Source organism: Astatotilapia calliptera, chromosome 6, assembly GCF_900246225.1.
Source record: "Astatotilapia calliptera chromosome 6, fAstCal1.2, whole genome shotgun sequence".
In the NCBI taxonomy this organism is placed as follows: domain Eukaryota; kingdom Metazoa; phylum Chordata; class Actinopteri; order Cichliformes; family Cichlidae; genus Astatotilapia; species Astatotilapia calliptera.
In genome coordinates this window covers 36641846-36667622 of record NC_039307.1, presented here as the reverse complement: position 1 = coordinate 36667622, position 25777 = coordinate 36641846, and the positions used below count along the sequence as shown (strand labels likewise).

The 25777-nt window shown below is 40.1% G+C and overlaps 1 protein-coding gene across 3 annotated transcripts in view; it reads right to left on the bottom strand.

Moving 5' to 3' along the window:
* The window catches only part of LOC113024713 (heterogeneous nuclear ribonucleoprotein L-like), a 46882-nt gene extending 30518 nt beyond the window's left edge, over nt 1–16364 (bottom strand). For all 3 annotated transcript variants that reach the window (XM_026171998.1, XM_026171999.1, XM_026172000.1), the window contains exon 1: nt 15745–16364. In XM_026171998.1, coding sequence (XP_026027783.1) covers nt 15745–15918 — 174 coding nt within the window. In that variant the 5' untranslated portion in view covers nt 15919–16364. The remainder of the gene's footprint in view (nt 1–15744) is intronic.
* Between the last annotated feature and the right edge of the window lie 9413 nt (nt 16365–25777).

Below are 25777 nucleotides of genomic sequence, written 5' to 3'. Positions count from 1 at the left end.
CAAGGTCTGACTGGCCGCAAGCTGTTTTTAAGTCTCTGAGGGGATGACGTCTAGAAGGTATGATAACAGCATCAGTGCAGCACTTTGCATGCATGGACATGCAGATCTGCTGACATAAAGTCCTTTTCATGTCAGACATGCTACAGCAACAACCTCTCTTGGTCGCCCACATAACACATCATTTATATAAAATCATTCACATATTTCCAACATGATTAGGACATGATTAATCTTCTGAAGACTATTCAAAATGGAATTTCAGACAAATTTATTGCTAACCTATTGGTTTATTTTGCTGAATTCATACTGCATTAGAACTTTCTGACAAGAATTCAGCTACTTTCAGTGTTAAAGCATTTACCTTTAAACTGTAGTGCTTCACTAAAAAGACCAGTAGATTTTACTGTTAACTTTGATTGCTGATCAGTTTTACTTGTTGAACATCTTGATGCTTGCTCAATCATCCAAGTAAGCACATCCCAGAAAGTTGATTCTGTACTTCTGGACAAAGTGAAAATACTACGTCCAGATGAATAGAATCAACTTCTGTGATATCTGTTGATTCATTTTTAAAACTTTTTAAGCTATGCTCATTTTGCCTAACAAACAAAACCCAGGATAACAATATAAAAGTCTCTAATTAGCTCTTTATCATCTACTTGAGGAAAAGGTTTGTCATCACTGATACGGAAGTAAGCACAATGTGTGAAATCCTCACAGCTCATTAGCCTTCAGCCCCTGACATCAAAAACAGTTGATGTCAGAAATATTTAAGACTGTGGTCTCAAAATGATGAGTATATGCTCCACTACACCTACAAAGGAATCCGTTGCTCTAGCAACATTGAACAAGAGGCAGGTGGTTGAATTATGGATGGTGTTGGTGAAGTAGGAGAGGTGTTACCAATGTACTCACAAGCTTTACTTTGTGCTGGTAAGAGCACTGGAATGTGGTTACCATGGTGACATTATAGTTAAGATAGTGACAACATAAAGCTGATGACTTCCCTAATGCCGTGGAAACCATACATTTGTTTTTTTGGTGAGTGCATGTGTCTTTATCTAGTGTACGAGAGAGAGAGTGTGAGAGAGAGTCTGAGGCTGAACAGTGAGTGACATGTTGCTTTCCTGCAACAGACTGCTGCATCATTACAGTTCTATGTGACATTGTGCTTGACGTCTCTTAAGCCTCCCCCACCTTTGAGTCCCTCTTCATCACCTCTTCTCTCTTCATTTTCCTCATTTCCTGTTCTTATTCTTCCTTTATATGATAAAGTATATAAAATATATTATCTTGGTCAGTGTTTAACAAAGCTAAAAAGGTCACGGTGATAGATCATTTATATTTGCCATCACACAATCAAGTACAACCTGGATTTACCACAGGAAAGATTTTTGAATATTTTATTATATATTGTTTTCATTTTATCCAATGATGTATCGTTTTAACCACAAAAAAAAGAGTTTAAAGTGGATTATTTTTCTCAAAATCAACATTAGATCATATGTTAAAAAAATGCTCTTGCTCTTAGATCTGGTAGCATTCAGGATATGACTTGAACATCGTCACCAGCACAATAATATCAAGCTTCCTGTACATGTGTTTAATTGCTAGATATATAAAGCTGTAACTCTCTGAAGTGTGGTTTAAAGTTTGAACTTTGCTCCAAATACTTGTCACATCTCCATAATAACTTTTTTAACCCAGAAAAATATGAGATTAAAAGTCTTGTTTGCAAAAGTCTCCTGGCCAAGACAGATATCAGCTGAATCAGCAACATGCGACAAAGAGTGAAAATCCATAATTACTACCACATTTTTAACTAATGCATAATCATGGGAAAGAAATGTAAGAGTGTTCATCTATAAAATGCTGAAATAGGAAGCAAGCAACATTTGCAGTGTCTATATAAGGAGTGCCCGTTTACCGCTTTTGTTACAGCGGATACTTCTCTGTAGTCTTTAATAATATGTTGCTGAAGTGTGGTTTCTATTAGAGTACTCCAAATAGCATACCTAGGTGCACAGCCGTCACGCTACACCAGGCAGGAAAACTAAGTACTTTGCTCCAGATAAATAAAAAAGTAGGATCTGACAAAGTAAGAAAAAGGACTATAATATACACATGGAAGGATAATTCAGAAACAGATCAGAGGTGACGGCAGAACAAAGGGGGAAGCAATTAACAACAGCTGAAAATGCTATATGGATGTAGCACTATTACATTGCTCATTGGTTTTTAGACTCAACTGGCATTTTGAATATTAATGTTTTGTCTATCATGTTGTTTTTGGATCCAGAATTTATCTTATATGGATGAAAGAAAGGCATCCTAATTTTGCAGCTAATGCTAGTTACCTAGAAAGATACATTCATAAACTGTCACAGACCCGGCTCTGGAGGACTCAGGGGTCCATGAGCAGTGGTTATTATTATTGTTATTATTATTATTATGACTATTATTTGGGGTCTGTGTCGTCTACTGTTTTGTCCACGTTTGTATGTAGAGTGCGTGTGTCTGCTTCTCTCTCTCTCTCCCCCCGTCCTCGGGGCTGTTGACGGAAGCGCGCGTCGTGGGAGAGGCGTGTCCGGGCGACTGTCGTCATCGGGAGTCCCTCTTTGCTCTTGCAGCTGATTACCTGACCAGCTGGTGGTAATCATCCCTCCCGGCTAGGAAGAGGTATTTAACCTGGACTCGTGGCGACAGTCGACGTGGGATTATTACTCTTGACCGGTATAGTCCGTGCTAGGCGTGTGGTCTTGATAGTCGGCTAGCGTGTGTGGCTAATTGTGGTTTTCCCTTCTTCCTCCAGGAAAGTCGAGCGAAGAAGCGAGTTGGGGAGCACACAAACTAAGGGGACTACAACACGGGACGCACTGGGAGCAAGGGATGAGCACCATTGGCAAATTACATCTCTGAGTTAATTGTTGGACTTACCTGTCTATTCACTGTAAATAAAGTGCACTGTGGCATCGCAGAGTCCTGCATTTTGGGTCCTACTTTCCTTATCCCCGTGGTCTGCCAGCCAGACCGTGACATAAACTGTATTAGTACAACATGGAAACACAAATATCAACTCATCCTTGAATCTTGAACCTTGAACCATCAGTGAAAAATAATGGATAACAAAACACTAGAATTGCCTTCATTAAAACTGAAGCATAAACGTCTTGGATCATCTGTATTACAAAGAAAATCCACAACCATAAACTATAAAAAAAATGCTCCAAAATATGGCGACAACAGGCACACAGTGATGAGGTCTAGCAAATTTCATTCAAAACATCTGTCAACCAAACCCCTAGCTCAATTATCCAGGAGGATGACTTAGAAAAAAATCAGCCCACTTGGAGTTGTTATGAGGGTCAAGCTACCGCTATATATTGTGTCACAGGCCAGGTGGAAGAAAAGCAAAGCCAAGAGAACTAAAGGTCAATTCAAGCTGTTCTACCATGGTGTAGATATAAAGAAAAATGGCGAAGGGATAATCTTGAAGAAAGAGTATGTGAATTCCATTGTGGAGGTAAAGAGTGTCAGACAGGATGATGAGTTTGAAGCTGGAAATTAAAAGTGTGATGGTAATTCTTCTCCACAAAACAACTGGATTAAGAAACAAACCAAAGGAAAAGATTCTGGAGTGAGTAGGATGGAGTGGTAGAGAGTGTCCTCAGGGGGGAGAGACTGGTGATTGGAGACTTTAATGGACAGGTAGGTGAAAATGAGATGATAAGGAGGTGTTGGGTACACCTGATGCTGTTAAGAAGAAGAAATAAGTGAAGACAGAGCCAAGGACTAAGTAGCAAAAGTTGAAGAAGGAAGAATGTTGCACATACTTCAGTTAGACTCTGGGTGGTAGGAAACAGCTACCAAATCAGTTACCATATCTCACAAACAGCTTCTTCCCTTGGGCCATTGTCAACAAAAACTATCCCCCCATATCCCACCTTACCCCAGGCCACTCATCTCACCAATCGGAGCCATGCTATGAATAACCCCGCTCACAAATTGACTTTATTCAGATTGTCTTCTCTTTGCACTACTTCCAAGCATGTTGCACCTTGTTCTCCAATGTGTGCCTTTCTCTTATTTTTGTATATATTTCTCATTTTGTATGTATACCTCTTGATTGTATATATTTCTCCTGTTTCCTATTTATTCCTGCTGTCTTTCAACACAGTTGGTGTGGAGCACCCACAATGTTACAGTACATGATCAATGACAATAGCTATTCAATTCAATTCAGATAAATTCAATTCAATTTTATTTATACAGCACCAAATCACAACAACAGTCACCTCAAGGTGCTTTATATTGTAAGGTAGTCCCTACAATAATACATAAAGAGATAAACCAACAATCATATGACCCCCCTATGACCAAGCACTTTGGAGACAGTGGAAAGGAAAAAACAGGAGGAAACCTCCAGCAGAACCAGGCTCATGGAGGGGCGGCCATCTGCCATGACCGGTTGGAGTGAGAGAAGGAAGACAAGACAAAAGACATGCTGTGGAAGAGAGACAGAGATTAGAATCTAAAGACACCCTGGTGGTTTGGAAGAAGTAATTACTGAAGTTAACTTAGGAAGATCAACTGGAGAAAAAAAAGTGAAGAGCTAAAATTATTAACAAGATAATCGACCTCTGTGGGAGTAGTGTTCAGGTAGCTGCTCTGCTCTGTGTTGGTACAGGGTATTGAAGATGATAACAGTGGGTGGATTATATTCTTAGACTTAGTTACAGCACTTTCAGAAAGACGTCTACTGTGATGAAGTCTACTCTCCACTGCTGTGTAATCAATTATTGTAAATGTAAATGTTATCAGGAAATGATCAGACAGGAGAGGGTTAAATGTTCAGTTTCTATGCCGTATGTTAAAACAAGATCTAGAGTGTGATTAAAGTGGTGGGTGGGTTCTTTTATATTTTGAGAGAAGCCTAAGTCTAATAACGGATTAAATGCCATGTTGAGGTTGTCATTTTTAGCATCTAAATGGATGTTAAAATCACCCACAATAATTATTTTATCTGAGCTCAGAACTAAATCAGATAAAAAGTCTGAGAAATCAGACAGAAACTCTGTGTAAGGCCCAGGTGGATGATAGATGATAACAAGACTGGTTTCTGAGTTTTACAGCTAGGGCAAACAAGACTAAGGATCAGGCCCTGTGCTTCAAGGATGCTGGTAGTTAGAGTTATTCGGGGGTGTTGATTCATTTAAACTAAAGTAATCATCCTGCTGTAACCAGGTTTCTGTAAGGTAGAGTAAATCAATTTGACCTTGACCTTGACCTTGACTTATTAAGTCACAGTAGCATAACCACGACAGACCCGATGACCGCAGGTTCATGCTTTTGAGCATTTCACACATTTTATTCTTCTGGTTGCTGTTCACAAGCTCAGCTGCAGCTCAACAGCTGCAAACCACATACACCACAACAACAACCACACACTCAGGACCCAGTACTATTTATGCAGGGCAGCACGATGAGCCCATTGCAGTGTGTTGGCTTCTCCTGCAGCTGTGCCACAACCGTGCCCCCCACATTCATGTACTAACAGAGACTTGGAAGAGAGATACCTAATGTTTAATAATCCATATTCCACTGTTTTACTCTTTGATGCTGTTGAGGATACTCTATTTTTCTTTCTTTGCAATTTTTTATGTTTAAGTTGTTTTTTGTCAAAGGGGATGTGGTTTAGGGGGATAACGGGAGGACAGAATTTGCAGAGAGACGACGAAGACTTCAACTTTGCCTCCTGATCCCAACTCTGGATAGCCACATTTTAGGGGGGGTTAATAAATTTGACTAGATTTCTAGAAATGAGAGCTGCTCCATCCAAAGTGGGATTGATGCCATCTCTTCTAACAAGACCAGGTTTCCTCCAGAAAGTTTCCCAATTATCTATTCTATTCATTTCTATTCTATTCTATTCTATTCTATTCTATTCTATTCTATTCTATTCTATTCTATTGTACTCTATTCTATTCTATACTAGTCTAGTCTATGAATCATAAGTACATACAGTTGTAGCGCAGAGGGAAACGGCCAAGAAGAGGTACTCAGGTACTCACCGAATAACTAGTCAAAGATTTTGAGTTGGTGATGTGCGTCAAGTTAGGATGATTAAGGACAAAATGGAAGTGTGCTAACAAGCCAATAATGTGCTGAGAAGACTAGGGGTGTGTTTGAGGAGCTGATGAACATAGAAAATGAATGCGAAAGAAGGACAGTTGGTAAATCAAGAAGAGTACAGGTGTAATAGGATAGTTAGTAATAGGAAGTGAGGGCAGCTATGAAGAAGATGGAGAGTGGACAGGCAGCTGGTACTTACGATATACCTGTGGAGAAATAGAGATCTCTAGGAGACAGGACAGTGGAATCTTTGACTAGACTGTTTAACACAATCTTGGAGAGTGAGGGGATATCTTAGGAACAGAGATGTGCGGCAGTACCAATTTTCAAAATCAAGGGTTACAACTACAGAGGGATAAAGCTGATGAGCCATATCATGAGTGGAGAGGTGACAACAACAAGCAGTATACCCTTATGCCAAGAAAAAGCACTACAAATGCAAAGTTTGCCTTGATTGTGCTGATGGAGAAATATAGAGGTGGTCAGAAGAAGTTAAGACGTGTATTTGAGCATATAGACAAAACATATGAAAGGGTTTCAAGAAAGGATCTGTGCTACTGCATGAGAAAATTATTTTTGATGACAGAGAAATACACTATATTTCCAAAAGTATTTTGGTATTCAGCCATCAAAATAATTTAATTCGGGTGTTCCAATCACTTCCATGGGCACAGGTGTATAAAATGAAACACCTATTCCACAGTCATCTGTTAGTGGTGTTGTAACAAAGTGGAAATGATTAAAAAATGACAACAACTCAGCCACAAAGTGGTAGGCCATATAAAGCTATCAATAGCTAAAGATCTCCAAACTTCAAGTGATCTTCAGATTAGATCAAGAACAGTGTGCAGAGTGCTTCATGTAATAGGTCTTTTGCACTGATAAAACAAGGAAAGAATCTAGAATTAACATCTGACAAAACAAAATGCTGACATTGACAGGAAAGCACGTTCCTTGAAAAAACGGAAAATTCACAATACATGGACCACAAGCTGTAAAGGAACACTGGAACAAGCCAAAGTGTTGGTCATCAGAAACATTGAGGAGCTGGACAAATACTGATGTTCATCTTAAACTAGAGGTATGAATACACATGTGCCGTGACACACAACACCCCATATGGCACAGTCTAAAAGATCTTCTTCTGCATCCAGCAACAAAAACAATATAATTCAATGGAATACTGTTTATGATAAACTGAAACTGAGAACATTTCAGTACACAGACTATAATGTTCTGGACTTGGAAAAGCATATAGGCCAGGAAATTATAATTAATAATATATATAATAAATACTTATCAATATACAATAGACACTAGAGTTCAAAGGTTCTCTGATGTCTGGAGAGATGTGCACCTTAATACACAGTCACCGCAAAAACACACTACAACCAGTGCAACACAGCAGGCAAATGAGCTGCCTTTCAATCCTTGCCTACAGATCATCAGAGGAGATTTTGGCTGTAAGATACACACCACAGAGAAGTCAGAAGCCATCAGAGAGCAGACTAATTAATAAAACAAAACAAAAATAAAGTTGGTAGTAGTTGAAATGTGGACTAAAATTGTGTTTGTCATCAGGAAGAGGTCTATGACTTCATCCTTTACCTGTAAACCTATTAGGAAAAGTCAAAATTGTCTTTATATGCCCTCGCTACCTTGCTTGTCTTTTTATAAAGTGGAAGGAAGCTTCCAGTAGCAAACTCAAAATACAAAAACATGCAAAAGCAAATTTTGCCGAATGTACTGAAGAGTTAAAACATGTTCTGGATGTTTGATGAAAGGAAGGAGGGCCATAACAGGCACAGAAGTCTATTGCATTCATTTATGGTGACCAGGGCTCGCAAAATTTCAAAATCCCTGGTAGACCTTCGGGCAGGGACTCTTCAGTTTTTGGTAGCCCAAAATAAATTTAAGTAGCCCAAAAAAAAGAGCAATTTTTTGATTGATGTTTTGTTTCCTGCTTGGTTTCCTTTACAATATTATACATTAAAGTATAATATTGTAACGGAAACAAAACATTAATCAAAAAATTGTTGAAACACAAATATGGGCAGAAATCTGTACCATCAGAAACTGAATATGAATAAGTTAAATTTGAATTTGAATTGCTCAGATTGACTCTGAATTGTAACTTGAATAAATGTTTTTAAAAACTGAATATGAATTATCCTAATTTGAGGGTACAAGATGACAACTTTGGAATTCTACTAGAAACAGTCGATCATATTTGTTTGTCAAAGCCAGAGGTGTGGACTCGAGTCACATGACTTGGACTCGAGTCAGACTCGAGTCATTAATTTTATGACTTTAGACTTGACTTGAAAAAATGTTCTAAAACTTGTGACTTGACTTGGACTTTTACACCAATGACTTGGGACTTGAATTGGACTTGAACCGGTTTACTTGAAAAGACTTGATATTTTACCCCAAATATAAAATTTAACATGCATATTATATAGAGATTGAAAATGTGACGTCATTCACGGGGAGAACCGCAAAGGATTCTGGGAACTCGTGGCAAGCGGTACTAGGCTTTCAATTGAAATCAGTCACACAGCGATAAAAAGAAACACAAAAATGTCAAGAAGCTGTTGTATTATTAACTGCAATAGCCGGTCGCATGACAGCCACGGGAAGCCGACGGGTAAAGAGATCGGTTGTTATCGGATTACGTCGTTAAAGAGAAATTGTTCGAGCCATGTTTCCGAAGTAACAAAGACGCGACTGGATTGCAGCCATTCAAAGATCAAATATAACGTCCCAGAACACTCCAGCTCACAGGTTAGTCTGCTCCAAGCATTTACACAAAGGTCAGTCTGCTGTTGTAGTTAATGCGTCATTTTTCTTAACATAATTGGCGATATAGGTTACAAGCAAGTCTGGCGCTGAACAGAAATTGTCGCGCTATGCTCCTTTATTTATTGTGCATAAATAGTGAATTGTCCTGACACAATATTGCGTTTCGCTTCTGTTATTATGGTACATTAACAAAAACATATACTTTTATTCACAGGATAAAACAGGTTTTTTGTATCACTAATTGCCCAGTACGATTACAGCATACAATATTATTGTCACTGCTACATTTCTGTGATGCTACCAGAAATTATTTCCACTACTAATTAATTACCGTTGAGCTCAAAGGTCCTATTAATAAACGGTTAAGGAATGTGTATTTATGACGACAATTTGTGAGACTGGTAAACTTATGATAGGTACGATGGTCTTTCGTTCTACACGGTGCATTTCAAGGTCCTGCACCCATCCGTCGGTAAACTGTACCTGGGCTTGTTGCAGTGACCTGAAGTTACTAAACTTCATGAGTGTATGCACTCACTCCAAGAACCGTATGATTATAAATATGCATATAAATATGCTACGATGAGATAGCTGACTTCATCTAACTAGCAAATGTTGTCCAGGCTACGTTGGTGATGCAGTTTTTTTTAATATGTATGATATTTTTGTCATGCGATTTTAAAGCCGGTCCTACAACCGCATCCAAGAATAACATGCAGCTTATCTCAGAACCGTCGGTGAAAATTATTCTTGGAGCTAGGTTTAATTGAGCTGCATTTTAAAGAGGTGCAATTTTACAATTTGTGTATATTTTCTAAGTTCACTATTTTGTCATGTGTTGAGAAAAACACAGATTTTAAAATTACATGGTCTAATATTTACATTTAGCATAACTGCAACATGCTTTTTTTTTTTTTTTTTTTAAAGACTCGAAAGGACTCAAAGCTGAATCCAGGGCAAACTACGCTAAATTAGCGTTTTGAGCTAGCAGCTACAATAAGCATAAAAGTTACCGTACGGCTATCATTTGTTAACATGACGCTTGTTCTTATACCTGTGATACATTTATTACCAACCTGAGAGTTTATCCGCTGGTCATTCGACATGACGAATGACTTCTGAAATCTTAATTCAGCTCGAGACGCTGTAGATTCCTGTCAGTAACACTTTCGGTCCGCTAGTAAAACGTAGTTCTATTAATCTGCGCTCATTACTCTTGAACCGGAACCGGATGTAAGTCCCAAAAAGCTGAATTTTGGAACTGAAACTGAATGGTGAGAAGTGAATCTGAAATTATTCGAGAGCTAAATTTTTAAAGGATAAAATACGGTTTCAAAGCAAATTAATTCATTTTCAAAATATAAAATTCAATTTCAATTTAGTGATGATCATTTTCAGACCAATAAATTCAATTTCAAATTAGGATAATTCATATTCAGTTTTTAAAAGCATTTATTCAAGTTACAATTCAGATTCAATCTGAGCAATTCAAATTTAACTTATTCATATTCAGTTTCTGATGGTACAGATTTCTGCCCATACACAAATTACAACATTGAATAAAAATTACAATCATCAACTCAAATACTTGGTTCTAATTGAACAGAAATTTCTATGAACTTGTAAGAACTGTGTAGGACATGAATCAGTCTGTGTCAGATCCTGAATTTGAAATTTCCACTGAAGTCACGGGTAAGAGACAAGTGGAACCAAGATCTAGGCCATTTGCTTTTTGAAGTTTGCAAAGACTGCTTTGAAATTTTGCCAGTGGTAGTTCACTCTTTGCAACATAGTACGCTGTTCTAAACAGATTTTTCAGGTTTATTTTTAGTATGTTATTTGCAATTGGTGTTTGTTCTGGGAAAGATATTGCAGACTGAGCAATAATGCATTTCTTGCATTTTTCATGGGTTCTAATGGGGGCCTTTCTTAAAATTACTGGTCCCAGTAACAAAGGCGCTTGTCGACTCAGAAATCGAGGGAGAACCAACAACACACCAGGCAGAACATTATGTTATTTACACGGGTGCACATAAGTGGTCCACATGTGCACATTCGCTGTCAAAATAAAAGACGCGCACCAGATAAGCCTACCACATAACTTTTCCGTTTTGTGGTAGGCTTTTCTTTTCCTGTCACTTCTTCACCAGGGTGAAGAAGATCTATGCCATTTGCTTTTTTGCAGGGTGAAGAAGTGGCTCAGCAGAACTAAAATATATATCCTGCTGCTTTTACACACACACTCACATAACGCTCAGCGATTCTCTGCACGATCAACCTCTCACATGTTTAAGCTTGCTGCGGGAGATTTCACTTGTCATGTTTGCATAGTAAGCTAACGATTGATAAGACGATGTCAGAGGAAATTATCGTCACTCACCAATCAGTACTGTCACTCTCTATCCGGTCGTTAAGCGATGACGTGACAAATCCTAGTCTGCGTTTAATATGGCTTTTGTGTTTGTTAAAATGTTTAATATTTTGTATTTTCTTCTATTTCTAGAGTCACAGCTACGACAGTGCGACTCTAGGAGCCTGTGGAAAGGACTGCGGACTATAACGGACTATAAACGACCAGCTTCTTCAATGATGAATGCCGATGCTTCACTGGCTGATGAGCTGAACACGTTTTATGCTCGCTTCGACAGCGCAGCAATTAAAACAACAAACGGCTGCGCGCGCTCGGAGTGCACCAGTGAAGAAAATGCATTCGTCATCACAGAGCATGCCGTGAGGAACAGCTTCAGGAGGGTGAACACCAGGAAGGCAGCAGGACCAGATGCAATCCCTGGCCGGGTCCTTAGAGCCTGCGCTGATCAACTAGCACCGGTGTTCACGGAGATCTTCAACCTCTCCCTGGCCCAAGCTGTGGTTCCCACGTGCTTCAAACAGTCCATTATTGTCCCTGTTCCAAAGAAACAACAGCCCGCTTGCCACAATGACTGCCGTCCAGTAGCACTGACTTCAATTGTGATGAAGTGTTTTGAAAGACTGATGAGAGATCACATCACTTCTTCACTTCCTCCCACCATCGACTCACTTCAGTTTGCTTATCGTGCTAATCGTTCCACAGACGATGCCATATCTCACCTGCTCCACACATCCCTGAGTCACCTGGACACTGGCAGAGGGAATTATGTTAGGATGCTGTTCGTGGACTACAGTTCAGCATTCAACACAATAATTCCCTCTAAGCTTTTCACCAAGTTGACGGATCTAGGACTCAGCTCATCACTGTGTCAGTGGATCCTCAACTTCCTCACAGACAGACCCCAATCAGTGAGGGTAGGAAAACAAGTCTCCCCCTCCATCTCACTCAGCACTGGAGTGCCTCAGGGCTGTGTTTTAAGCCCCCTGCTGTACTCACTGTACACTTATGACTGTGTAGCCACATCCGACACCACCTCCATTGTCAAGTTTGCTGACGACACTGCTGTTGTGGGCCTGATCTCCGACAACATCGAGACGGCCTACCTGGAGGAGATTAGGAACCTGGAGACCTGGTGCCAGGAGAATAACCTCCTCCTAAACGTCAGCAAGACTAAGGAGCTGATCGTGGACTTCACTACAAAGCAGGCGAGGAATTACAAACCCCTCATCATCAGTGGCACGCCAGTGGAGAGAGTGGACAGTTTCCGATACCTGGGTGTCCACATCACTCAGGACCTGTCATGGTCCTGTCACATCAACACCCTGGTTAAGAAAGCCCGTCAGCGTCTCTTCTTCCTCAGAAGACTTAGAGACTTCCATCTGCCACTGAAGGTGCTCAAGAACTTCTACTCCTGCACCATCGAGAGCGTCCTGACGTCAAACATCTGCACCTGGTTTGGGAACAGCACCAAGCAGGACAGACGAGATCTGCAAAGGGTGGTGCGCTCGGCAGAACGCATCATTCAATCAGAGCTCCCTGACCTGCTGTCCATCTACACCAAGCGGTGCAAGTCCAAAGCTAGGAAGATTATGATGGACCTCTCCCATCCCAACAATGGACTCTTCTCACTGTTGAGGTCTGGGAAGCGCTTCCGCTCCCTTAAGGCCAAAACAGAGAGAATGAGGAGGAGCTTCTTCCCCCAGGCTATTCGGGCCCTGAACCAGGTGTAGGACTGGACTCTCCCAAACACGTCACTATAAGACTGGACTCTCACACACGTCACCACACGCACCACCACACATTTCCTATAATCCTATAATTCCTATAATTTATAATCCTTATCTTTATAATCTCTTCTGCTATTTGCACATTCTTTACTGTAAATTCCTAAGTTAATTTGTAAATTTTTGTAGTAAATTGTAAATATTGTAAAACTTTTCTTCTGTCATTTAATGGTCGGGCATTGTACAGCTACAAGCATTTCACCCCCATGTCATACTGTGTATGGTTGTGTGTGTGTGACAAATAAAATTTGAATTTGAATTTGAATTTGAATATTTAATCTCAAAAAGCTCCTAAAACAGTCAGTGATCACTGTTGACCTCCCTCGGCTTTTATTACCGCTAATCATTTATTTAAGCTCAGTTTTTAAAACCTTACGATGTAACTACAGCCCAGCACATGCAGCAGTATATGAATGACTAACCTCGTATTGTTGATGGATTATCTCAGTTGTTCTCCTGGCTGAAGTTTGGTCCTTTTACAGCATCCTGCCATGCGATTACATTTGTTCCTGACCTGAACACTCACGTTAACTTTTATCGAGTGGAAAAAAAAAGTTAGCTTGTTTATATTATGCTAACATAGCTGTGTCGCTAGCGGTCACGTAGCACATCATTATATACCAGCTAGCCAAACTTCAGTAACCCTACAAACGTCACTGCTGTTTAGTTTTCTGTCTTCATTTATGCTGGGAGTGATAGCAGAGCTGTACGTTTTAATTTGTTTCCAAAACCCCGCAGTCAGGACATGCTATATTGTATTTAGATAGAAGCTAGCGAGCTAACTTCCTGCTAACTTCTAACTCCGTTAAATGTCATAAATTCCGTTTTCATGGATGCCTGGGTGTTAAACTCAATTGTTACACCTGGTAGAGCAGAACGCTGATCATTTTATTAAAGATGAAAGACTTTAGACAGTTTTTCAACTCCCAGTAATGCCATAGTGATCATTTGATATATGGACCTGCAGCGGAGTTTAGGCCCAGACACGGCAGACTTAACGACCGGATACATAGTTCGCGCGATTGCAAAGTGAAAGCAAAACACAAGCGCAAATTCAAACCCGATTTCAATATGTCACATATTGGCTCACTGATGCCAATGACATAATTACCCAGCTACATTTCCGAAAGAATGCAAAAGCACTGACATATGCTCCTGGCTGCATGCCAAATATCCTTGGGCAAGATACTAACCCCATGTTTGCCTACTGGTGGTGGTCAGAGGGCCTGATGGCGCCAGTGTCCGGCAGCCTCGCCTCTGTCAGTGCGCCCCAGGGTAGCTGTGGCTACAATGTAGCTTGCCATTGCCTGTGTGTGTGTGAATGGGTGAATGACTGAATGTAGTGTAAAGTGCTTTGGGGTCCTTAGGGACTGACTAAAGCGCTATACAAATGCAGGCCATTTACCATATATTTTACCTTCCTATGATAGTCCGACGGGCAGGGTAGAGATAGATTTTGGTAGCCCGACTGGAAAAATCGCTAGCCCCGGGACGTCGGGTTAGCGATTTTGCGAGCCCTGGTGACTATATGCTGCTTATATCATCTGAATATAAGTACTCAATTAATGTGTTTTTTTACGGTATGAAGCCACAGCTTTGAGGTAGAACTCAATAACGGTATTTTGCTTGAGGAAAATAATGATCTGTCCAGACTAAGTTTGATAAACTGCTAAACAAATGTGTGTAATAAAAAATAGTAATAGTTCTTAGAACGATATGGTCTTCTTAAAAACAACATAGCTTAATATATGAGCAGGGCCCAGAAAGGAACTGACAGAAACACCAGGCGGGCAAAACACCAGCTACTGGTAGATAAAGCAGTCCCTCAAGTGACTGCTGAAAAAGCCGCTAGGAAAGCCTGGGGAGGCCACTAGAGTGGTGGAATATGTACACTACAGTGCAGATTCTATATCCAGGCTGAAACAGCAAAGATCCATGAGTAAATCAGGAATACGGACACTACTCATCATGTATGTTATGATGCAGAGTACACTTGCTGACTGGATGCACGTCTACAAGTTAACATATAAAGATCTCCATGGAGCTCAAAGGAAGGAAGAATGTGAACAAAAAGTTTTAACATATCCATTCATCCATTCATTTTCTTGCACTTATTCAATTCAGTTAATTCAAAAAATGATTCATCTTTAAATAGTTTCTAACCACCAGTCTGGGACATGGTATGGCTGGTGTGTTCATCCTGTTAAAAGTTCTTCTCACTCTCCACATATGCTCATAGCGTACATCTGCGGGTTTTCTATAATATTGTTGGTTTTTAACCTTACAATACAAAGAGAGTGGACTGTTCTGAATTATAAAATCACAAATGAATTAAACTGAGTTAACACGAAGCTCCGGACTGGTTAACTTCCAACACATTTTTCTTAAGCACGTTAGTGATCGTCGTGACGATGAAAACGGGTTACTGCCACTTGTTCCAAAGTTACGCCGTTTGTGTAAATAATGACTGATAATAATAAATGTAGAAACTCATTTATATTCCACTCTGACTTTGTACTCTTTCATTTCTCTTGCTGTCTATTTTAATCATTAACATAATTTTCAGACCCTTCCAGTTGTTTGTAAATCGTATGAAAAAATGTTAAATATTTACATTTTATTTAGATACAGAAGGATTAATATTGTGTGCCTCACCTTCCCTCCGCTCCTGCGGTTCTCAGTGCACCCGTTCCCCGCTGCCTCCTCAGCGGCAGAATCCTCCTCCTCCTTCCCGTCCTCTAGCTCTTTTACACCGGTCTCTTGTTCCGTCCGGAGCCGCTTGGCGACCTGGTAATATCCTTCTTTTCTGTCTTCGCTCTCTTCCATCATAGAAGAGAGGAGAAAGTCACAAATTTTCGGTAAAAAGGAAGAAGAGACGTTGCACCTGCTACTCTCGCTGTCTCTCGCTGTCTCTCAGGTCAGCTCCAAAGATCGCCAAAACAGGAAGACGTCTTACATTGCTCATTGCGTGTCATGGTTTGTGTTGTCTTGCAGGCACACTTATTTTCTTACAACACTGGGTGGCTTTTTGTTGTTCTTGTTGTTCTGTTTTTTGTTTTTGTTTTTGTTTTTTTATTGAAACAAATTAGACTTACCATTTTTGTAGACTCACCTTCACATACCCAAGAGGTAGTGATGGGAAGTCTGGGTCTTTTCTAAGATTCGTCTCTTTTGGCTTGCCTGCCTTAAACGCAGATTAAGCGGGTTTATATGTGTCCGTCTTTTCGGTTGCACAGATGGGGGAGAGCGGTTTTCACACGTGCCTCCTGTGCAGTCCCCCAAGATCCTGCGTGTTGCTGGACGCGGATGACGTACACCAGATAACGTGTTAATAAATAAATAGATGTTAATTTTTCTCAAGGTCTAAAACTTCATTATGATCAAGATTGAAATGTTAATGCTAAAGAAATCTTAAATAAACGTTAAAAAAGCCTACAGTGCGATAGTAATAACATTGGAATAATACTGATTTATAGTTATCCCGTTATTATTGCTTGTTGATCTATTTATAGTTGGCCAGATCACCACATCAGGTTGAAAAATCATTGATTTATAGTTGAACAAATTAAAGCTGCTATCATTTAGACTATTCTGTAGCACCCCTCTCACAGTGGTACAATCTATGTGGCCACAACTGAAAAGTCACTGATTTATAGTTGAGGGGAAATTATTAAGCATAAGCAATTGCCAAGTTGATTGGTCAGACAAGTGGCTGTATCATAGGCTAGTTCACAAGAACAGGATAACCGCAATAAAAACTTTAAACAATGATGATAATAATAATAAAAATAATAATAATAATAATAATAATAATAATAATAATAATAATAATAATAATAATACTTGAAAACCAGAGACTGTAGTTGGATATTTTTAATAGTTTTTAATATGGTTTCACCTCAGCTGATGGTATGTTAACTTCGCTCTCTTTTGGCTGGCTCACAAACCAACAAGAAGATGAGCACGAGTGGCCCACAGACCCGTTTTGTACATACTTTGTACACTACCTCCATCTGACAACAGAGCAGGCAGACGGACAAGACCCTGGAGTAGAGCAGACAGCGAATGCGCACCCTCTGCCTACGCTGCTCTGATATATTTATTCTTCTTCTTTTTTTTTTTTACCAATTATGTACTCAACACCAAATCCCCATCACTCTTAGCTGCTGGTGTGGCAGTTCTTATACAAGGCCCACTATGTTGATCACATAGGCATACCTAAAGTGCTGAATGTCGTTCATTTATTCAATAAATAGATACATGGAATAATTTAAGATTTTACATTTGTTATATTTTCTGTAGTAAATTTCTGAAAAACCTATTAATCTGCATGTGTAAACACGGATGTTGCACATATGCATGATGGTAAATGGCCTGCATTTGTATAGCGCTTTTCTAGTCCCTAAGGACCCCAAAGCGCTTCACACTACATTCAGTCATTCACCCATTCACACACTGGCGATGGTAAGCACACTGTAGCCACAGCTGCCCTGGGGCACACTGACAGAGGCGAGGCTGCCGGACACTGGTGCCACCGGGCCCTCTGACCACCACCAGTAGGCAAACATGGGGTTAGTATCTTGCCCAAGGATATTTGGCATTCAGCCAGGAGGCAGCCTGGGATCGAACCACCAACCTTCTGATTAGTGGCTGACCTGCTCTGCCACCTGAGCTACAGCCACCCACACCATGATATAAAAGAAAAGTATAAAACTACTACTTTCACATATTTAAAAAAAAAAGATGGAGACAGCTCTGAGGGATATTACGGGGAAGCTTATTTAACTGTCCATATGTAATTTAAACAATTTTATAGTCGCATATAGTGCCCTGGCTCCCACCTCCACCACACACATGCGTACTCAGGCAGACACAAACACACACATTCCCAGTTCAAATGGAATGCAGCATTAGATCATAAACTTTGCAAAAATCCATTGATCCAAATAGCCAATATCAATAGAGAAAAGCCCGCAGCCAAATAAAATAAGTAATATATATTGTTGAAAAAAACCCAACCTGGCCTGTACCGCTACACTTGCTAGCTGTGTCCCAATTTAGGCCCACTTCCTTTGCAGGCCGTGTTTAAAGGGTGATTACGTCACAGCGAGGCTACGAAGGCTGTTTTAAAAGTACTGTGGTTAATCTCACTTATTTATTTAGCAATGCAAATTTAGCTCTACAATTAAGAACAATAAAACCTTTGGCGACATATCTGCAAAGTTTCTTAACATTAGTAATGGTAAGGTGCAAATATACCCTCCACACTGGTCTCTTCGCTCACGGCTGCACCATTATTGTCACACAGATGCAGCCATTTATATCCGCTGTTGCAGTATTCTCCTAAACCATAAGTGCTGCCACTCGGACAATATCGTGTCACAAAAACAACAACAACAAAAATGAAAAATACAGAAGAGTTAGTATTACAAGATACACAAAGAGGGTGCACCTTTAAGACCTGTATGACCTGTATGATCACCTATAACATCTCCAAGATTGTGGCTTTGATCCTCAACCCGCTGGTAGGCAGCTCTGAACACCACAACTAGAGCACCCTGGATTTTGTTGAGAAGGTGAGAGATGTCATTATGGAGGCAGATGAAACTATGGTCTCGTACGATGTTAGGTCTCTCTTCACTTGCATCCCAGTCACGGAAGCGTTGGAGATAGTTCGTAAGAGATTACACGATGACCCCAACCTCAGCAACAGGACCACCTTCAGCATCAACCTACTTCACATACAAGGGTCAGTACTACAGGCAGAAACATGGGTGTGCCATGGGTTCCCCAGTTTCACCCATTGTGGCCAACTTGTACATGGAAGAAGTGGAAAAGAAGGGTTTGCTATCCTACCCTGGAACACCACCAAGCCATTGGTTCAGGTATGTGGATGACTCCTGGGTGAAAATCAAATCTCAGGACGTACCACAATTCACGGATCACATTAACTCAGTGGACCGACACATCAAATTCACCAGGGAGGATATGAACAGTGGCAGGTTAGCCTTCTTAGACTATGAGACTTCCATCAGTAATGGGGGACATCTAAAAGCTGATGTGTACCATAAACCTACACATACGGATCAGTATTTAAGGTTTGACTCTCATCATCCACTGGAGCATAAACTGGGTGTCATCAGGACACTACAACACAGAGCAAACACCATCCCCACTGACACAGCGGACAGGGAGGCAGAAGAACATCACATCAAGAAGGCCCTGAGTAAATGTGGTTATCCCAGCTGGACTTTTGTCAAAGCTGGGAAGGCTCCTAAAGAAAGCTCCAGCCGATCCAGGAGAGAAGGACAACCGCTGCCTATGTGAAAACCTGTAGTGATCCTGTACGTGTCAGGAGTATCGGAACAGCTGAGACGCATTTTATCTAAACACCAGGTCTCTGTGGCTTTTAAACCCCAAAACACGCTGTGCCAAAAATTGGTCCACCCCAAGGATCGGGTCCCCCGACACAAATGGAGTAACATAGTGTACGCTGTTAAGTGCCAGGAGGATTCCCAGGATTTATACATCGGGGAAACCAAACAACCTTGGAAGAAGCAGATAGCACAACACAGAAGACCTACCTCGTCAGGCCAGGACTTTCAGTGATGAGGACACATCCTGGACAGGAAGGAACGCTGGTTTGAGCGCAGAGTCAAGGAGGACATTTACGTGAAAAGGGAAAGACCATCTCTGAATCGGAAAGAAAAGAGCTCTAATTTCTTTATTGCAAATTTGACAACAGAAATAAAGAAATAAAGAAATAAAATCAAACATTCAGCGGCACTAAGTTCTGTAACTCTTACGTCTATTTTCACCTGTTCAGCAGGCGTGGGACTCCGGTTCTGCGATAGGACCAAAATCTCATAACCATCTCATATAAGACATTTCTCATCCCGATAACCATATATATCACAAAATAGTGTTTTTTCTCTAAATTCTGTGAATCTTGGGCAACTCGAGTTGTGTGAATTTTTTTGAGCTATCGTGTACCTGGAGTCGAGTGTTTTGACCGATGCATGAAACTATATATTTTTAGATACAAGTTGTAAGGGCTGCCATTTTTTGTGAGTATTTATTACGTGGCGTGCGGCGAGGAAAACACTGTTCTAACGTTTGAGTCGAAAGTTTATTTTGAGCACCTGACGGCTCTTTTTTGCTTCTGATCTGTAAACACTCTCCATACTCTTTCACGTAACTCTTGCGTAGGTGGTAGAAGAGGTTTGCCATGTTTGAGTCTGTGGTGGGGACCGGTTTGCGGCAACAATAGATGTTTTCATTTTGTTATCCGATATATTTCATCATATCACACAGCCCTAAGTGTTGGAGGTCATGTCAGTGGGGGGATCCACGGGTTTCTCTGTGAATTTCACATTCCTGTGCCAGCTTGTTAGGTGCTCCTTCAGAATTGAAGTTTCATTTCAAAGAAGAAAGAAGTTTTCTTCCCACTCAGAGTGTACACCGGATGCTAATGTTTTTGTCACTTTTTACAGACTCAAACTCAAAGGACTGTCTGTACTTCCAAGCTTGAAACGCTGCATGGTCATACTCTCTCCTAACTTTAACTTTACCAGAGGGACACATCGTGTGCCTCAACCTCACAGGGTGTTTCTGTCTTTTGCCACAAACTGTTCTTTTGGTTTCTTTTTACCTTCCTTGGTTAGGCATAGGGATTAGAGATCTGATCTAGATTATAGTATTGAAATTTTGGGACACATCATCAGTAGCGGACTTTGGATTCATTGGGTGTTTCAATCATTATCACTAGACACTCTGATCCAGGAGGCCCTGCCAGGGCTGATCAGGCCCCGGAGTGTGTCACTGGTTTATGTTAAATTGTTATTTCTCTTCCACTATATTCTGTTTAATTTCCACAATTTATTTTCTTCTATCAATTCACTGCAAAATGAGAAGTAATACTTACCTCTTTGATATTTAAGGAGCCTCACTTCTTTAAAGGGATAGAAAAGGCAATAAAGAGAGAAGTAAGACAAAAGACACAAGATAAGAGAGCTGAGAGCCAATCTGGCATCCCACACCTTCCTGCCGGATCGGGTTGTATGCTCTACCTCCCCACTGTATCCCAGAGAAGAGAAAAAGAGAGGAAAGAAGAGCAGAACATTTTTTTTATTCCTCCGTTAGTTTTCACTGCCATAAGGTTAACTGCACAGCCCCCAGAATGCCCTGAAACAGCTGTACCAGTCAACCGGGGTTTGGGTTTATCATCATAAAATTTCTAGTGTTAGGTTTTCTACCCTTTTGGAATCCTCTGCTGAGGTAGACCCACCGTGGGTTGATCAATCCTTGGCATGTGTCTCACGGTTAGCTGACTGCCTTAGCAGGCCAAGTGATGTCAGCCCTCTTTAACCACAGCCAGTCTTGTGGTCTTCTCAGCAATGTCCTCGGATTCCAATCTGTCTAAGCAGATGCAATGGGACACACATCTTCCAAAAACTTCACCTTTTGTCTCATCAGAAGACCCTTGCCCCACCCTCAATAAAGACCTTTATTTAGAAACATTTTGCATTTTGTGTTTACTTATTTTTGTCTAAAATGTAAATTTGTTTGATGATTGAAACATTTAAATGTGACAAACATACTAAAATAGGAAATCAGGAAGGTGTTAGGGCTGCCATGATTAGTCGACTAGTCACGATTACGTCGACTATCAAAATCGTCAACAACTAATTTAATAGTCGACGCGTCGTTTGAAGGTTTGTAAGATCCCAAAAGACGCAGGAATAAGTAGCAGGATTGAAGAGTGTAATAAGAGACTTAAACAGAAGATGGCAGCACTTCATGTACAAAGATGCCAGCTGCTGTTAAACCCCGAAGAAGATGAAGCTGTGTCCCAGAATTCATAGCGCGGCCCTGCTCAGTTTCCAACAATGGCGGCAGCTAGTTAGTTTTAATATTACTCTTATTATTCTTTCTGGGTCACAAAATAAACGTTTAACATATTTTCAGGCGAGAATGTAGCTGTGTAAACCTCAAATATCGGCTCAGTTTATCAAGACACTACATATTTTCAAAAGCACTCCGACGTTTTCAGAGACGTCTGTTAACCACCAGCTCGATAGCTAGCTGGGGTTCATGGCTCACTAGAGCCGTGAGAACACCCACCGCAGTCTTTCTCTACTCAGGTTAAACATGATATATAAGTCACTTAAAAATGTTATTGTTTGGCTTTTTTCAGTATTTTATTTGTTCCTGAGTAAATTGGTTTGGCTGAGATTAAAGTTCTAGTTTTTACACAGCAGAATAAATGTCAAGCAGACAGCTGATTATCAGAAGTGTGAGATGCTCGAGAATATACTCCGGTGTCCTGTTATATCTTAGATAGCAAAGAGCAGACGGCTGAGTTTATTAAACTTCACCAAAACAACCTGCAAATTTCATTAAAATTTAATAAACTATCATCTTGTCTTTATTTTTAGTCAGCACATACCTTAAACACTTCAAGCTGTAAGCTAATGATAGTTATATAAGAGCAGATGCTGCTGGTGCAATAAGCTGGATGCATGATCTGATTAGTCGACTAATCGCAAAAATAATCGGTGACTAGTCGACTATCAGAATAATCATTTGTGGCAACCCTAGAAGGTGGCAAACACTTCAAATCAAATCATAATTTATTTCTATAGCACATAATAATACAACAAAGTTGACCAAAGTGCTTCACAGTCAGTCAGAGCAATAGCAAAAGACAGTTCGAATAAAAAACAGTTAAAAGGAGGGCAGGAAACAATATGGGTAAACAACATAACTAGATACCAAAATAACAAAATAGTTTGAATCAAAAGTCAGACTAAATAAGTTTTAAGATGCAATTTAAAAGACTGGATGGACTCGGAGAAGGGAATATAAGGAGGGAGATTATTCCTGAGTCTGGGTGCTACGATAGCAAAGGCCCGATCACCTCTGGACTTCAGACGAGACCTCGGTTGCGTCAGGAGCATTTGATTGGAAGATCTAAGTTCTCTATTAGGGATATACAAATGGAGGAGTTCGCATGGATAGCTGGGAGCCAAATTGTTTAGAATTTTAAAGGTAAGCAAGAGAAGTTTGAAATTGATACGATATTCAACAGGGAGCCAATGTAAGTTGGCTAAAAATGGTGTGATGTGAGCACAATTTCTAGTACTGTACCTTGAGGCACACCACAGTAATAGGGGCAGAGGCCGAGGAGTGCGGCCCCATGGCTACGGAAAATGATCTCTCCGAGAGATAAGATTTGAACCAAGATAAAACTATGCCTTTAAGACCAACCACATGTTCCAGTCTTTGAGATGGGAATGTTGTGGTTGACCATATCAAAGGCAGCAGTCACATCAAGTAAACCCTAAGTAATGTTGTCTCAGTACTATGGTGAGGTTTAAAGCCAGACTGAGATTTTTCATTGATACCGTTAGTATCAAGGAAGGTCTGAAGTTGTTTTAGAACCACTTTTTCCAGAATTTTGGATATAAGAGGGAGTTTGGAGATCGGTCTGTAATTAGTTAGAACACTTTTCACATCACTGTAGCTAATCCGTACACTTTGAGTTCCTTACAGAGAACTCTGCTCCTTATACAACAAGATGGTTCTGAGACCCCTCCAGACTCTGCTAATGTTAATCAGCTCCAGCTGGTTCTCCATTCACTGTTTATAGGGATACTGATTACTCTCATCAATTCTCTGCTCACTCTAATCTGATAAAATTGATCTCCCCTGGTCCAAAAATATTTCTGACTGTTAAAAGGAGAGGTGAAATATGCTGCATGCACCAATTCATTAGGATTTATTTTGCATAAAGCAATGAAAACTTCTCAGGTTCAATAATTGATGGTACCATTAGATTTTTTTCAGTTAATGTAGGACTTAGATAATTTTGTTTAAAATTTTTGTGGAGTGTCCCCACTCTTTTGGAAGCACGATTATAAAAGTCAAAAACATATTCACATTAAAGTGTGTTTTTAATAAGAGTTGTTAAAAAAAAACTATCACACAAATCTCTCTCTGTTTCCTTTACATGTAGGTCAGGTTACCATAGTAACAACACACCTGTACCTCAGCATATGAAGCGATGCACCAGATTTACAAAGGAAATATGATCACTGACTTCTGAAAATGTTACACTGATGTCAAAATCATACTCACAGTTTGAGTTTTTATGTTTAACTTGAAAATATTTCACTGATTACACAACACATAAAAAACAAACCTTATGATGCTTCAGAGATGTGATTTTACCTTCAGTACTGCCTTGATAACAGACTAGATAACACCAAACATACAATGCCTTCTGCTCCTATCAGTGCAGCGACACAAGCAAGTTATACACATGCCATTATTAGCAATACAGCTTGACAGCAATGATTCAGAGCTCATAAGATCTAATCTTTCGGTATTTTATTGAAAAAAAAAAGCCTTTTATGTATTATTCATCACTAATGACAAGTTTCATACTTGTCACACTCATGGAAGACCAAAGAACACCTTCTACCCGTCGGCTGTCAGAACTCTCAGTGCACAAGAACACTGACACTACTTTGATCCTAGGTAATCTGAGTGTGTACGTGCGTATGTGTGAGTGAGTGTCTTGTGCAATATCCTGGCAGGTGTGCAATTATCATCCTACCCAATAGTTCCACTATCCTTAATGACGAAGGCCCTTCCACCCTTACTTATTATATTATAATGCCCTTGTATCCACCCCTACAATGTTTCTTTTAACTTATACATTGTGTATATAGTGTGTTTTTTTAATATTGTTGTTTTTAAACTTATCACTTTCTTGCACCTATGCGGTCTTGCTAGCTAATTTTGCTGTGCAGGCAACTGTACAATGACAGTAAATGAAGTTCTAAGTTCTAAATATTGATCTCATCATTAATCATATTCTTCCACACAGTTTTGTCTCAGCATCTCCAAACATCTTCACATGTGAGTTTTGTGCCTAATCATGATAGTAATGCATTAGTAAATGCATTTGCTTAAAAATTAACAAGCAAACTCCACTACCACAGTGTCCTACCTGGACTTTGTATCTTCACCAAAAATAAATGTTTCAAGTAGGTGCTTAATAGCTATGTAGAAAATGTAACATACATCAGAAATTGTAACAAACTCATGACCCAGGATATGGTGTGTTATTTAAATAGTCTAAAATCAACTAAAAATAAGTTCTAAGATAAAAGGTTTTATCTGAAAAGTAGACAAAAACTGTCACATTGACTTAAGTCAAAGAAGGATGTAAGGGTTCCAAACCACAGTGCATTTATGTACAGTGAATGAAACATATTTTAGAAAGGTCATTGCAGTTGTGAAGGTCCAGTCTCCCCAAGACTTCAACAAAGTCAAAACAAACAACCAGTTCTCTCCCAAAATCCTCATTCGAGTCTGCTGCACCACTGTGAAGTAATCTCCAAATAAACCTGAGCACAGGGACAGGCAGGTCAAAAATACCCTTCACAATAAGTACTAAAACACAACAAAAGTTGGCACCATGATTCACTAACTGTTTTCATGCAACGATGCAGTGAAGACTGACTGCCTACTGCTTCCTTATAAAGCAGGTCATGAGGTCATCATGAGCAGGTGTGTGAAAAAACTGTGAAATGGGAGAGAGGAGACAGAGAACACAAAAACACACAGGAAATGGCAAGTCGCACAGCAAGCACCAAGGGACCCTGACAAAAGTTGAACC